The sequence below is a fragment of the Notothenia coriiceps genome, unplaced genomic scaffold (genome assembly GCF_000735185.1).
Source record: "Notothenia coriiceps isolate Sejong01 unplaced genomic scaffold, NC01 NC01_scaffold00032391, whole genome shotgun sequence".
NCBI lineage: Eukaryota > Metazoa > Chordata > Actinopteri > Perciformes > Nototheniidae > Notothenia > Notothenia coriiceps.
Genome location: NW_011365092.1, coordinates 478,537 through 493,187, shown reverse-complemented (window position 1 = coordinate 493,187; position 14,651 = coordinate 478,537). Strand labels below are relative to the sequence as shown.

Sequence of the window (14,651 nt, the reverse complement as noted above, 5' to 3'; positions counted from 1 at the left end):
ACCATAAAAAAGTTAACAAAATATTAAATAAATACAATACAAGTTTCTTACTCCATTAAATGGATAATGAGTTCAATGCTGGCTTACATGCTGCTATCTGCTTTTTATTTTTTAGAAAGCAGGCTACACGTTGACGCGCTATCATTTGGACTGATTTTACTGTATTTGACATCATTAAATCAAAGTCAACGCATGACCAGTAGGCTACATGCAATCTACCAGAGGTTATGCCATGTAGTCTAAACAGTTAAAACGTTTAATTAACGAACAATATTTTTTTAATGAAATTAATACATACAGAAAGACAAAATAAGAAATAAATTAATAAATCATTAGGTTACTATACATGTTTTTTAATATGTATGGCCAGTATTACATGACGAAAAGATATTAGCTATTTCATACATATTGTCATGCATTTGATGTATTATTGGTTCACCATTAATAATCATAATTGTTCCACATCTTATCTCCATCAGCACCATCCTCCTGTCATTTCTTATGAGAAAATGCATCTTATTGGACGACAGGGCAGGGCTGAGGAGTCAGGTGATGCAGCGGCAGCTACTCTCTCTATTTGCTGTATTTGTAGGGAAATCACTGGCCTCTCAACCCGGATGCTGTGCCACTACTATCGATAATTTTGCCCAGTGCGCAGCGCTGTAGGCAGAGCAAGGAGGCGGAAATATTTCAGTACCCTTGAAGCGGACAGCGCTCCCGGGATCCGCACGCTTTCTGAACACCGGGCTCCTCATCCAAGCCCGGCGAGCAGGCAGGACCATATTCATACCGGGGTTAGGGGACGGTGCAGCGGTCACGGTAAAGCTCTTGCAACATCGTGACAGTTGCACGCTGCTGTAGTGGGAGGGTGAGAGAAAGGGAGGAAGAGAGAGAGAAGGGGAGCATCAATACAGAGTGAGATGGCGGAGTGCGGGCGGAAGGCGCTGTCTCTCCTGGAAGCGGCCCGCTCCCGGTACGAGAGCCTACAGATATCCGACGATGTGTTCGGGGAGTCCGGGGATGACAGCAGCGACAATCCCTTCTACAGCACCTCCGGGGACTCCGACTCCGACAACTACATAGCCGAGGTGGGTGAAGAGGACCAGCAGCAGCCGCAACACCACCACCACCACCACCACCTGAAACGGGGCGATAAGGAGGGCAGTGGACACCGTGGGGGGTCCGGAGGGGGCGGCGGTCCCCCGGGCGCCCTGTCCCGTAGTCAGGCGGAGGAGGAAGGCTGGACGGAGACTCTGCAGGATGTCACGGTGCCGCCTTTCAAAGAGACATATGGTGAGACATGATGCATGACAACACGAATAGGGTAATGTGCAGATTAATTGTGTGTGATGGAGAGACAGGACATTTCTGTGGCCATTGTGCCAAAACAGCACACAAAAGGCTATTGCTTTGGAACAACTGGACGCTTGTTTCATTTTCGGTGTGTGTTTGTGTGCGTGCATCCTAGTGAGTGACAGTAAGAGAAGCATGACTCTGCATCGTTAATTGATGTATCAGGTTAATAACTACCGCTTAGCCTTTGATACCTCACCCCTTGGTGCTGTGGTTCACATGCTGTCCTGTGTGAGGGCGTGTTCATGTTTCTGGGCAGGGAGACATGCTGTTTAGTTCAGAGAATCAGCATGATGTCTCTCCTGGTTGTACACATATACGGTATGAACAAACATTGCATAATGAATAGTGTACTGAAGGCCTATGTATGCAGATGCACAAATTATGGCATCAAGTTAGTTAACAGAACTCATAACTATATTAACATTAGTCACAAGGCACTCCAAGTTTGGTTGCACACTTTTTGCTTTGTCTGTGTGTCTCATTCTGTCTTTGTGATAAGCATTCTGTTTAAACCCCAATGCTAGCCAACATGTATCAAACTGACTGTCTCTTTCTCAGAACAGTTTTTATCCATTTATCTATCACTTACACTATACAATATGTATCAGGGAATGGGGGGTGTGGGTGTATAGTGCAGTGCCTTCTGTCAGGCTTTGCTTGGATTTGCGCCCTACACTTCTGCCTCATGTGAAGCATTAGCAATGGGTGTAAAGGGCACGGCCATCCAATATCCACTGTGACATGTTGCACTGTGGCACCATTGGAGGTGAATCAGCATATGGCTGTAGCAGATATGGACCAAGCTCCATTTTAGCTCATAGAAACACACATTGCAGCATTCATGTAAAATGTATAGAAGCACATATTTGACTGTAGTTAAAATGGTGAGGAAACCACAGAAAATCATGCAAATTGGTTGTATGCAAACATTTGTTTTTGCAAGCTGTTTTAATGCAAAAGAAAAAAATATATGCAGGCTCAGGCTTAACATTAAAAATAAAAGACCTGATATATGATCAAGGCATCAGATAAAAGTAGTAAACTATTGTGTTTACTGTTGTTATGTGTCCCAAATTGAGGTGGTGTTATTGGCCTGTCCCGGATAGCAGGATTAGCGGACAGGACACCAAACAAAACCCAGAACAGCTCTGTTTTCAGCCAGCCTGGTTATCCATCTAACTTCAGTAATCCTGCTTTGCGAGACAGGGCAGATATAGAGTGGTTTATATTTCAATACCAAAATAATCCAAACAAAATTTAGATGAGTTTGGGCACCAAAAAGGGTAATTGGGCGAGGCTTTAGGATTATCTGTACTGACTCATCCAGCTCTATCCTGCTTTGTTGACCTATGCTTGCGAAGCAGCAGGTGTGTCCGTCTGCTTTGTACAGCCTGGTCTGTTTTTTAAGGATACAGTTTGTGTCTGTTTGCACAAGGCCTGTGTGGGTGTGGTCTCGCCATCCTGCATCAGGGTGGAGACGATAAAGAGCTGCCTCCCTGGATAGAAGCAGGACAGCAACGGAGCAATCTCACTTCAGACCTCAAGTTACCAAAAGCTTGCACTGATTTTATCGGCTGTAGCAGTAACGACAGATTGCATCTTGAGCATCGGCATATCAACATAAAAATGCTTCTCTGACTTTAATGGCATGGGATGGTAAGCTGCTTAAGCTAGATGAGGTTTTCCCCTAAGGTGGATTCAGTGACATGTTTATCACATGTCTGGATTTCTCTGTCTAGCTGTCGGCCCACCCTTTTCTCACCTGCCTGTCTGCTTCCCTGTCCATTTCTCTGTCTGTCTCTTTTTCTCACTGTCTGGCTGAGACAGTGCTGACACAGTCCCAGTGCTAATGTGACAGCTCCCCTCCTTAAACACTGTGCACCCCGTACATAAATCATCAGCAACCGTCAGAAAGCATCCAGTCAACTTCTTACGAACTGGAAGTGGATTTGGTTTGTTTACAGTAAAGCAGCTCCTCCTTGGTTTTTAACCAGCAGCAATGTCTATATGCCGGCTGAGTTATTTTTCGCTTGCATACAAATGTGGTTCGCCCAAGGTCAGGTTTATAGGTGAGGTGTTTTGTTCATCTCAGCGAGAGACTGTTGCCCCTGAGAGTTTGAGGCAAAGGCCCAAGCCAAGGATTATGAAGCATACTTCCACATCTCAGATTATATAACAATTTATCCTGATGTTCGAGGGAATTAAAGAGCTATTTATTCAATCAATTTGCTGGGCATGTCTAATAGATGACTGGTACTCTCCATATGTCAGTTTCTCTGCATGGCTGCATATTTCCGTCTGTGTGTCCTGTTTGCCTGTTGCCTTGTACCATGGCAGAGTCACTTTGAAAAAATATGTACACAGACAAACACAGTGAAGGTTGCATATATAAAAATAGAAGTCTTGTCAGGTATATTTACTTGCTGTTTGACAAGAAGGCTCTGACACTACAACACACACTCATCCAAATATTCACAGAACAAAAAAGATTGAAACCAATAAATAAGACACACATTGAGTCAAAAAACATGCTGAAATGAAATAATAAATAAAATAATGTTTATAATAATAAATACCCATAGATGGAATGAAAACACTAAATGAGGTAATATCACTTATTTTCATAGGGGTGTGTTGACTTACATTTGAATTGTATTGTATTAAGCTGAAATTAAAGAAATGACAAAAGGTAAAGAAAATAAAGGGGAAACAAAATCAAAATCAGATGCTCATGTTTGCATTGTCTATATCAAATTCACATATATCAAATTCACATAGAACTAACAGTTTTGTACCGTACAGTATGTTACTGGAGAAATCATAATAAGTGCTAACAACAAGAGCCATCTGGGCATCTTTTTAAGGCTTTTGAAAAAATAAACAATCATCTATTTAATTTCAGGATTTTGTTGAGTTATTTCGTCCCAAATGCTGACTCTTAAATCCTCATAGTAGTGTTTGTACGATAGAACAACTGAAATGATCACATTGCATTTCTACACTACACTTTTTTATGATGCACAGCAACAGAATACAGATATTTTTACAATCCAAATATAACATACATTTTATTGACATAAAAATATTACTATTTTTATTTGCTTGCATTTCAGTATGGCCATAGCTGGGATTCGTCTGAGAAAATAATTAGAAATGGCTTTCAAATCCATGTGGTCTTTCTGTAATTTTCGCTAGCTTAAAACATGTTTCGTCTGCAGGAAGGGTTTATCTACTAAACACATTAATCTCTCATTCTCAAATCCATGGCTATAAAGGCTCTACCAGGCAGACGTGTGTCCCTTAGCAAATAGAAATACTACAACAGCTGATCATCATGAGGGATTACTTGGGTTTGTAGGTGCAACGTAGCAGGAGTTGTGTAATCTGGGAAATTGATATATCGAACCTTTCTATCTGCAGAGACATTAGCTAATATTAGTAGTCTGAAAGAAGGAATATGTAAGTGTTTGATTCCGTGTAATCAGCATGATGTAGGTAGATCAGCTGGTAGATCTACAGAGGAACAGATTAAAACTGTCCATTATCGTAAAAAATAATGAGTTCTTCCTCAGTTTGTATTTTTGAGGTGAGTCACTGTGCATCGTCTGGCCTTACATCTGAATGTCTGATGTTTTCGATGGAGGAGTGGCTTGCTTAGGGGAAGTCATGCTGGATTTTTCATACAGCTTTCAAGTCTAATGGAATGCAAATGAGAGGATTTCAGCCCACGTGGCCCACCACTCCTGCTGTCTCTGCCTCAGCATAGCATCAGCTCTGGGTGTGCTTTGCTTGTTTCCTCTTCTTGTCCTCCTCCACATGTTGTTTAAACAATTAAGGTGTAAACCCTGCACACATTATCTTTAACTCAACATTAGAAGTCTGAAGGCATCGTGATTGTGGTTGTAACCGCTCAGGAAAGGAGAGACGATGGATAGAGAAACCTTGTTCTACGCTATTCAGGGATAATGAGATCCTTTCCTCTCACGGATCTAACAAACAATCAGAGCAAAAACCTAGCAAGTAAATTGCTTTTAAATGGGAGGTAAACGCCACCTTCCCTCAGTAAACTAGTGAATTAGAATATGAAAGTACTTGTTCCATGCTGCCATTTATTTCATTATTAATCAATTCTTCTCAGCTATCTATTTTATGAATGCAGCCATAATGTATAGCTTAATGCCTATAATAATTATAACAAATATTTTCTAACTTTTTCACCAGTTAGAAAAGTTACTTTCAAATATTTCAATTGTTAACCCATTACTTTAGGCAAGTAACTGTTTCTATAACTATAAGATAAATTAATTCATTATTTGTTTATCCATCAATTTAAGCTAACCTTTCACAAAATATTCATTACCTCAACCTTACAATATACCCCTTAATTTAAGATCACCAGTTTCCCTGTTTATTACTTGAAAGTCTGCTATGTTAGATGCATTCATCTTTTTAAAAAAAAAGCTGTTTAAACAAACCTTTATCGTCAGCTGATGCTTTACTGACAGTATGACTTCAGATCTCTTTCATTCATGGCACCCTCCTGACCCGACTAACGGATCAGAGCATGATTTTGACTCACTGTGTGACATAACAATAAAGCAGCGAGACACTGAAACCTTCGACAAGCGTAGAAACGCCACGCTGAGACACAGATCACAGTGTGGCGGCTGTCATGTTGTGTAAATGATCTAACCGCTGCCCTGGGCGCGTGACATTCAAACCAAATACTTCTGTGGCGGATTCATCAGAAAGCACAGAGATTCTTTGTGAAAGTTGTATTTTAAGACTATTTATACGATGTAAGTCTACCTTATTAATGGATGTTTCCTCCGTATTCTTTTCTAATTAAGTGACATTGGCAAGAAACAGTTTGTATGCTTCCCTCACAGCATATACAGTGACAGCTCAACAAAATCTAATTTTGTGTGTCAAAAGATAAACATTTTATTGAGTCAGTCTAAGGCATTGTGCCAAAGGTTGAAAACTAGGATTAAGTGACAGTTGTGTCTGTGAGTAAGCCCATATGGGACTCTCTCTCTATCAATCTGTCTGTTTTCATATCATCATTTTCCCCCCTTGCTGTCCTGATACAGGCCCTGCTCAGAAGATGACGTCCAGCGCCACAGCCCTGGACTTCTTCCAGCTCTTCGTCCCAGATAACTGCATCCAGAACATGGTCACCCAGACCAACATGTATGCCAAGAAGTTCCAGGAGCGCTTTGGCTCAGACGAGGGCTGGCGTCCCGTCACAACCCAGGAGATGAAGGCCTTCCTGGGCTTCGTCATCTCCACCAGTGTGCAGCGCTGCGAGTCTGTGCTCAGCATCTGGAGCTCGGGCTTCTTCAGCAACCAGAGCATCGCCCTGAAGATGAGCCAGGCGCGCTTTGAGAAGATCCTCAAGTATTTCCACATTGTGGCTTTCCGGCCGTCACAGGGGAGCAACCAGGGCCTGTACAAGATCCAGCCCTTCCTGGACTCGCTGCAGCAGTCCTTCAGCTGCACCTTCAGACCCTCACAGACACAGGTGCGTGCTCTCTCCCTCAGGACTGCTTCTCTCTAAGCATTGCATATACGCTGGACAGCTAGGTGCTATTTTGTGCATATATTTACATATATTTTTCCTCGTACTGATTCTCTGTTCAATACCTTTTTTTACATTTTATTAGTGAACACCCAAAGGTCAAACTGATTTAACAGCACAGTTGACATTAAGCTTTATACCTTTCCTTTTTAATTTCTCATTAAGTATTCAAAGAAATATGAGGAAATAACCAGAGGTCATCTTCAGCAGACAAAATGTTCAGACACATTTTTAAGTCTAAATATTAGCCACACATTTTCAGATCACTGTTTTCTTGTTAGCAGCACATGTTTTACCCCTCAGGTATATGTATATACATGTACATGCACTGAATTGTAATATAGTAGCTTAGGAGTTCCCTAATTTGCTTGTGAAATAAAAAGGAAATGTGCTCCCCATGTAGAGCAACCAGGTAGCTCCTGCAAAGAGGCGCAGTTTGAAACCCTGAACAAAGCCTGTGTATAAGTGTAGGCAGTCATTTTTAACTTTAGGCCTCACTGTTTTCAGTTGCACTGTTTGCATCAGTCACATTAATGCAACTGGGCCAGTGGAGCGCCAGCCTTGCTACTCTATTTTGGGTGGGCTGGATTTTTTTTCAGTTCCTACTTTTCTTTTTCCTCTGGATGAAAAGCAGCACTACAGTTTTGAAACGAGCAGCGAACAAACAACCTGATTGAAGTGTTATCTCATCAATCAAACCCATATCCTTTCCACAAAGAGAGACACAAGCAATCATCAGCCTTGTTAACTTCAACCTGAAGAAAACAAGCTTAAATGTGTGTAATTAAAAGATTGTGTTGTGGCAGTTCACAGAAGGAAAGGCATGCATAGCATATTATTTCCTCCTAAATTAGTAATTATAGTTTTACTTAGCAGTGACTCATGTGGTTGGTTGTCGTAAAAGTCAGGACACAGCGTTGAGAGCTTTCTCTTTCGGGTTATTCTTCCATGAGGATAACAAATACAAATCACCTGACATCTTCGGGATTTGGTTAGGAGGAGGGCACTCGGGTCGGCTATTTGTACATCCAATTGGATCTTATGCCACCCCTGCCCCTGCTGGTCAAATGTAATGAATTGCTGGGAAGGAGTTGATTAATTGCCTTTCTGCTGGATAAGTGCTATAACATCATCTTCATTATGAAAGATGATGCCGGTTCTGTGATGCATTCGGAAATACAGGCTCTTAGCCACTCAGCAAAGACCATCCTCGTATCACATCCACATCTCATTGAACAATGAATATTTTTGTTAACAATAATGAGTTTATTTCAATTTGAAGTAATTAAGGGGTTTCACTTTAACGCTCTCGATCCATTTGGGTCTAAAAACAACTCGATTGAAAGGAATCAGGGCAGACTGTTTGTCAGAGAGCGTGTGCGTAAGCAGTTAGGGGGTGCATGTGTATCTAGGCCAGTTTGTGTTATCTGTTGGGTTTCTGTGCCAGGGGCAGAAAGAGGGCCCAGATAGTGAAAATGGCAGAATAAAACTCTTGCTTCCCAGACGATTGAAAAGTAATCTGCTCATGTAATGACTGACACAGAAGGAATGGAAGAAGATAATGTCATGATTTGTGTTTGATCCGCTGTTTGTGTTCTTAATGAATCATCTTCACAAAATAGTGTAAAATGGACACTACAATTTCCAAAATTGTCACATCTATTACCAACTGTCTAAAACCAACCAATATTTAGGTTGATTTTATTGAAGAAAACAAACAAATATTTACAATTTAGAAGCTGGAACTGTAGATTTGGGTGCATTTTAACTAAATAACAAAGACCATTTAGATTATTATCATTTTAGCTGTACAATTCTGTTGATCAATTTCAGATTTGCATCGACAAATCAATTCAGCTCCATTCTTTAAAAATAACAAGAACTATGCAGGATATTTATCTACATGTGAGTTATTGTGACCTGGATTTATCTGCCACAAAGCATTATTCAACATTGTGTGTATGTGTGTGAATATGAGTGATCGACATTGGTGCTGAATATTAGCATGTTATGTCAGATTATTTTGATATCGATGGAAAAAGGATGCTTTTCTGCATCAGTCTGGCAGTTTTGCAGTTGCTGAGATAATCTGTTGACACTGCTTTGTATTGATTTGCTAGTGTAAAATCTTTGTTGTAGATATCCACTGCTAGACAGCTAGTGATCGGATAGATCAATATCCCTCCTTTCTGTGTCCAATAAAGGATCAGTGAACCTGTGCAAATGATTTACCAGCAGCATTAATGTGTAAATGTAACCACCTTGTTTTCATCGGTTAGGATTCGGTGTAGAGGAATATCTGGGCACCAAGAGAAACTAGTGCAGTAGCAACAGGATGAGGTAATTCTTAATAGGCCATTATGTTTTGGGTGATGTCATCCATCAAGTGGCTAGATAGCCTCGTTCATTTTTCCATTGTAAAAAGCCATTACTCCATATTTGAATTGGAAATGAGTTGTCGCTCTTTGTCCTAGCGCAGGAGACAGCTGTTGGTCACTGCTCGCTTTAGCTTTAGTCAAATCCTGTCGGTGTGGGAGGAGGGAGACACTGGAGGAAGGGAGAGCCGAGAGACATTTGAAATGCAAATATCTGTTTGTGTGTGTCTTTGGGAAATATTTGGCCAGGATTTATGTTTACTGCGCAAGTGTAATCATCCAAGATATTGTTTGGTTTTGTGGGAGTGTTCTGTTTTGGTGTGTTTGGATTTGTGAATGTGTGCCAGTGTCTAATACTTTAATCCCCGTTGAAAAATGTCTCCTCATTATTTGGTCTGACTCATCCCAATTTGTCAATAGACAGTGAGCTCGTATTGCACTATTCCACTATTCCACTTTTCTTTCTTTTTTCTCACTTTTTTTAAAACTATTTTTCTTTTTTGTATTACTTTTAATATAATATACTTTAATATTGTTTTAATATTGCCTGCTTATCTGTATTATTGTGTTGCATTGTTGGAGAAGCCTGTGACCTAAGATTTTCAACGACATAATTACTCTGTAGCTATGTTAGCTTGACAATAAATAACCTTGAACCTTGAGCAGACCAAGGACATAATTCATCAAGAGGAAGACAGCACAGTTCACCCTACTTTTAAAATGTACTTCTACCAACATCATTATCGATTGTATTGATGACTACAACAGAAAATATCTGCAGTAACTTCAGGAACAACAAACCAAATAACAAATATTATTTTCATTTGCAGTTTCTAAGGGAAGTATCTTTTTATTATTTGAGAAGTAAAAAAAGGAAGTGATTTAGAAAAAGTTTTTAATGATGTTCTCTTCATTACAATTACTGCTTGTTTTAAAGGTGGATGATGAACATGTATATAGTTAAATGTCTCCGTTGTATTTCTATGTGTTTATTTTTATTTGTATCTGATTCCACTTGCACCATGTTTAGCAGACAGAACAACAACTCATTGCTTCTTTGAGAGTCTTTTTCCCCGAAGCCATGTCTTGTTTATTTAGATTTATTTTTCAATTTGTTTGAAGCTAGAATACTCAAGAGCAGACCTTAAAAATACTGTCTTCACTTTATGTTGTTCATAAGTAGTAATGGAAAGAAAGATGTAGTCAGACAAACAGAAAAGAACACTGAAGCGGATTAAATATGCAAAGTTAAAGACAAAGCAACGAATAAAGCAATAAAAACAAATGAAAGCCATTCTTCTAAAGGGATCTTGCAGACGGTTCTGCTCAGTTTTGTCCGCGTTTTGCTGCCAAGGACATTGTTTTTTCTCTCAGTATTGCACCCAAACACATAAAAGACTTGTGAAGCGTTTTGATTGGCTGCCTTCTCTCTCTCTAACACTCGCTGTTATGTTACATCATGCACAACCTCGCTATTATGCCTCACACAAAACACGTTTTATCCATCTCAAGGCCAGCTATTTTTCCAGAGACATATCGTGTACTTTACTTCTGACTTGGTTATATAAAAATCAGGACAAACACATGTAACATTGCCTCTGTGTGTTTCCAGGTACTTCATGAGCCGTTGATAGACGAGGATCCGGTGTTCATCACCACCTGTACGGAAAGAGAGCTGAGGAAGAGGAAGAAGAGGAAGTTCAGCCTCTGGGTTCGACAGTGTACCTCCACCGGATTCATCTGTCAGGTAGCAGCAAACACTATTCATTCAGTGTACTCATCCTTCACAAAACGGAAAAGTTTAAAGTCCGATTTGAGTGTAATAAGATCGAAGTGGGAGAAGTTTGTGAGTTTGCTTTGAGGGTATTTTACATTGGTGCTTTCAAAACTCATGGTAGAAATATTTTGCATCAGAAATGAAAGAAAAAATCTGAAGTCAAAAAGGCTTTATCGAAAACATCTTTGATCGTAACCAAAATTCAAATCTTATTCCCAGGTTGTCTCTGTTTCATCATTTTTCATTCAGCCAATTATTTGCCTTCACTAGAAAGAATTAAATTACTTTTCAGAATTTCAATGAGAACATTTGCAAGCATGAAAGGCAAGGTCTGATTTTCTTTTAAATGATCAAACTCTGCTAGAAGTGAGAAATGCCTTCTGGGCAAAAGTATTGGTTGTCAGATTTTTCTCTTGGTGTTTTAGATTTGAGTAGCTTCTGGCTCAGGATTACATCTGTGTTACATCTCAGGCAGGGCTGCTCTGCTCACTAACAACCTTGTCCTTACCGCAACCTGCAAGTCCTGCGCCGCTCGCTTATGTAACACAGCCAGTAACTGAGGCCAGAGACACAGGAGGACTGACAGACCTGGCCATTACAGAGGAAGAAAACACAACAATTTCCTAATTGGTGACAAATGATGGAGACAACCTGCTAACTGAGCCTGAGCTTGTGAAACACGATGCCCGGCCAGACTGCATGTGATAGCACACATCTTTCCGCAAATGCTGGTTTTTAAAGGGACTTTTCTCAATATACAAGCATCCACACACATAAATTTGCACCGCTAAGAGGATGTTCACTTACAAAACACATTTTCCTCCAGTGGTTTCTCGCTATAAAAGCAAGACTTTTTCAATTTGAAATACATTTCAAGTTTATATGAATCTATGATGAGGCCTTGGCAGTCTAAGTTGGTCACATCATGCGCTTCTCTTATCAAGTTGAAGATTTTTAGAAAATAAATCCTATATGTCTGTGTTAATCTCTTGGTACAGGATATTTGTCTCCCTAAAAGTGTTTAAAACATTTAAATTTCTCATCTTGTGTCAAGGTCATTGATGCCTGGTTTGAATTAAAGATTCACATTTTAATTAAGTGTCACAGAATGAGGACTTTGAAATGTCGCAATGGGAACAGATTTCTGAATCTTTCAGTGAGCAGTAAACAGTAATCCATTAATTTGTATGAAATTTGTATGATTTCAGGAGAATAATTCAGCCTTTCTTGTTCAGGTTTGAGAATGACAATGACAAACTTTACTCGGCTTTTAGAGGAATCTGGCAGGAAAACAGCAATACAATAATACATCATTGTAAAAAAAAAAAAGGCTTTTCACTGCAGAGGATTATAAATAGAAAAACCAGGCACCAGACGACGCTGCAGGAGAAGTCCTTCTTCAGTCTGGATGTGGTCCAGAACCACATTAGTGTAGAGAGGACCAAACAAGAGCAGCATTTAAATGTTTCCTTTTACATTTTGTATTATCATTCCTTTATATCAAGTAAAATAAAACAATTTATAATATTTCTTGTAACCCCAAATCCACTGTGTAAAACATGCATAAGCATCACAGAAGCCCATAACCCATGATCCCATCATTTTAACAAATAAGCATTAACATTCACACTGGCTGTGGGTTTGGCCGTCACTCACTCTTTACCAGCCCGTTGATGTGTGTCTGCACTGAGATCTTCCCTCTTTAAATGAATTGTGTCGAGAGAGAAAAAAATCCAAGAAATAAAACGAGTTAATGGAGTGAATCAATGAGATTCCATTAGCCAGTGAACCACACAGGAACACCAACACACACACATATAAAGACACACACACACACTGAGCACTTAGTGTAATAGCTAAAGGCTCGACGTAGATGCTGGCTAATCAGGCTAATGCTGTTCCACTCGTGAACAACTGCAGGAATATGAGTTCAAGAAGGACACTGGACTGTGGATGGACATTTGTTTGTGTATTTGATATTGACTTTCTTTGGAAGCCAATGTTTATTTGGAGGTCTTTTAAGGCATCAGTGTGTTGAGCTGAGAAGTACTGTTCAGTCTGCCTTGGTCCAGAGCAACATATCACAACAACGTCTGGCCATATTGTCATGAAATATTCATATTCACAGCTCCAGTGGGCACTCTTAAAATAGTTCTGCCATCCTCTAACAGTTTGGAGATAGTTTGGGAATCTTTCACATGTTAAGGCTTAGCTTTCAGTATCGAAACCGTATTGGACAGAATACAGAAGATATTAGTTTAGCTTTAGCACATTCATGTTCTCCACAGGATCCAAATATATACATTAATCAAATTATTTATAAATAAAACTCCCCAGAGAAACCCCAAATAAAGGAAGAGCAACTGAGCTTTCCTTTTGCACCAACATCAGGCAAAAATATGATTATTTTATTTATTGTTGCCTTTATGAGAGCATAACACATAGAGACATAACAGAAAAATGCTGGGAGAAAGGAAGGGGGATTTGCATGCATCACTCCGGACTCAAATAGGCATGCAATTCATGGTTGCTGCCTTAAAGGAGAAATTCTGGCATATTTCAAACTGCATATTTACCATACATTTTGTATTATTATGAACCATCCCCAATGCAGTTTTGAGTCCAAATAGATATTTTTCCAGCAAAATCTACTGTTTTCTCCGGTGCAACCAGAGAATGCATATTTGTCTTTTTTACTGGATTTTTAAAGAAATGTGAACATGCTGTATTTGTTATTACATCACACATTGTAAAATCAAACAGGAGCTTTGCAGAGAGTGAAGAATTATAGCTGCAGATTTTTCTCATCAAGAAGAAAATAAAAATGGTGCTTAAAACTGAGGTAAAGATTGCTGGTTCTATATCTGTTTAATGGACGTGTGGTCTCTCTGCCCACGCTGCAGATCTCAGTGCATCTGAAGGAAGGCACAGACTGTCTGGCCACCTTGAAGAATAAGCCTCAGCTCCACAGCCTGGTGGCCAAGCAGCTCTGCCAGAACATCTCTGGCAAGAACACCATCATTTTCACAGGGCCGTCCATCACCAGCCTCGGACTCTTCACCGAATTCAGCAAACAAGGTACACAAACAAATGATAACATCAGAAATCTGTTGGTCTGTCTTTGTAATACTGTTTAAATAAAACACCTTTTGTTTTCTAACTTCCTTCTCCTCTTCTGTCATCTCTCAACCTCTACCTTTTTCTGCTTTGGTGCACAGAGTGTAGTCGATCTCCCCATACTACCTTAATACTTTGTTTGTCTTTAGTCGTGTTGTTGTGACGAAAGCGTCAACCATTTAAAAGTGGGGTAGGTAATTTTGGAGAAACCAGCTCGAGTGCGCTAGAATTTGAAAATACGCAGCCGGAAAAAATCTGCCACTTCCTTACAGAGCCCCTCCTCCAACACACACAAACGCGCACATGATAAGTTTGTGCACAGATGGAAGGCTGACAGGCAGGTAGGCCATCCAGTTATTTTAGCCGGGCCGGCTGAAATGATTGGTTGTGCTTTTTACTACGGCTTCCACAGATGACATTTTTTGGGGGATTTTTTGTCAAAGCA

The 14,651-nt window shown here is 40.0% G+C and overlaps 1 protein-coding gene across 1 annotated transcript in view; it reads left to right on the top strand.

The window, feature by feature from the left end:
* Window positions 1-407: 407 nt before the first annotated feature.
* pgbd5 (piggyBac transposable element derived 5) overlaps window positions 408-14,651 on the top strand; it is a 24,594-nt gene continuing 10,350 nt past the window's right edge. The window contains exons 1-4 of the mRNA XM_010788974.1: window positions 408-1,293; window positions 6,450-6,880; window positions 10,925-11,059; window positions 13,993-14,167. Coding sequence (XP_010787276.1) covers window positions 921-1,293; window positions 6,450-6,880; window positions 10,925-11,059; window positions 13,993-14,167 — 1,114 coding nt within the window. The 5' untranslated portion in view covers window positions 408-920. The remainder of the gene's footprint in view (window positions 1,294-6,449; window positions 6,881-10,924; window positions 11,060-13,992; window positions 14,168-14,651) is intronic.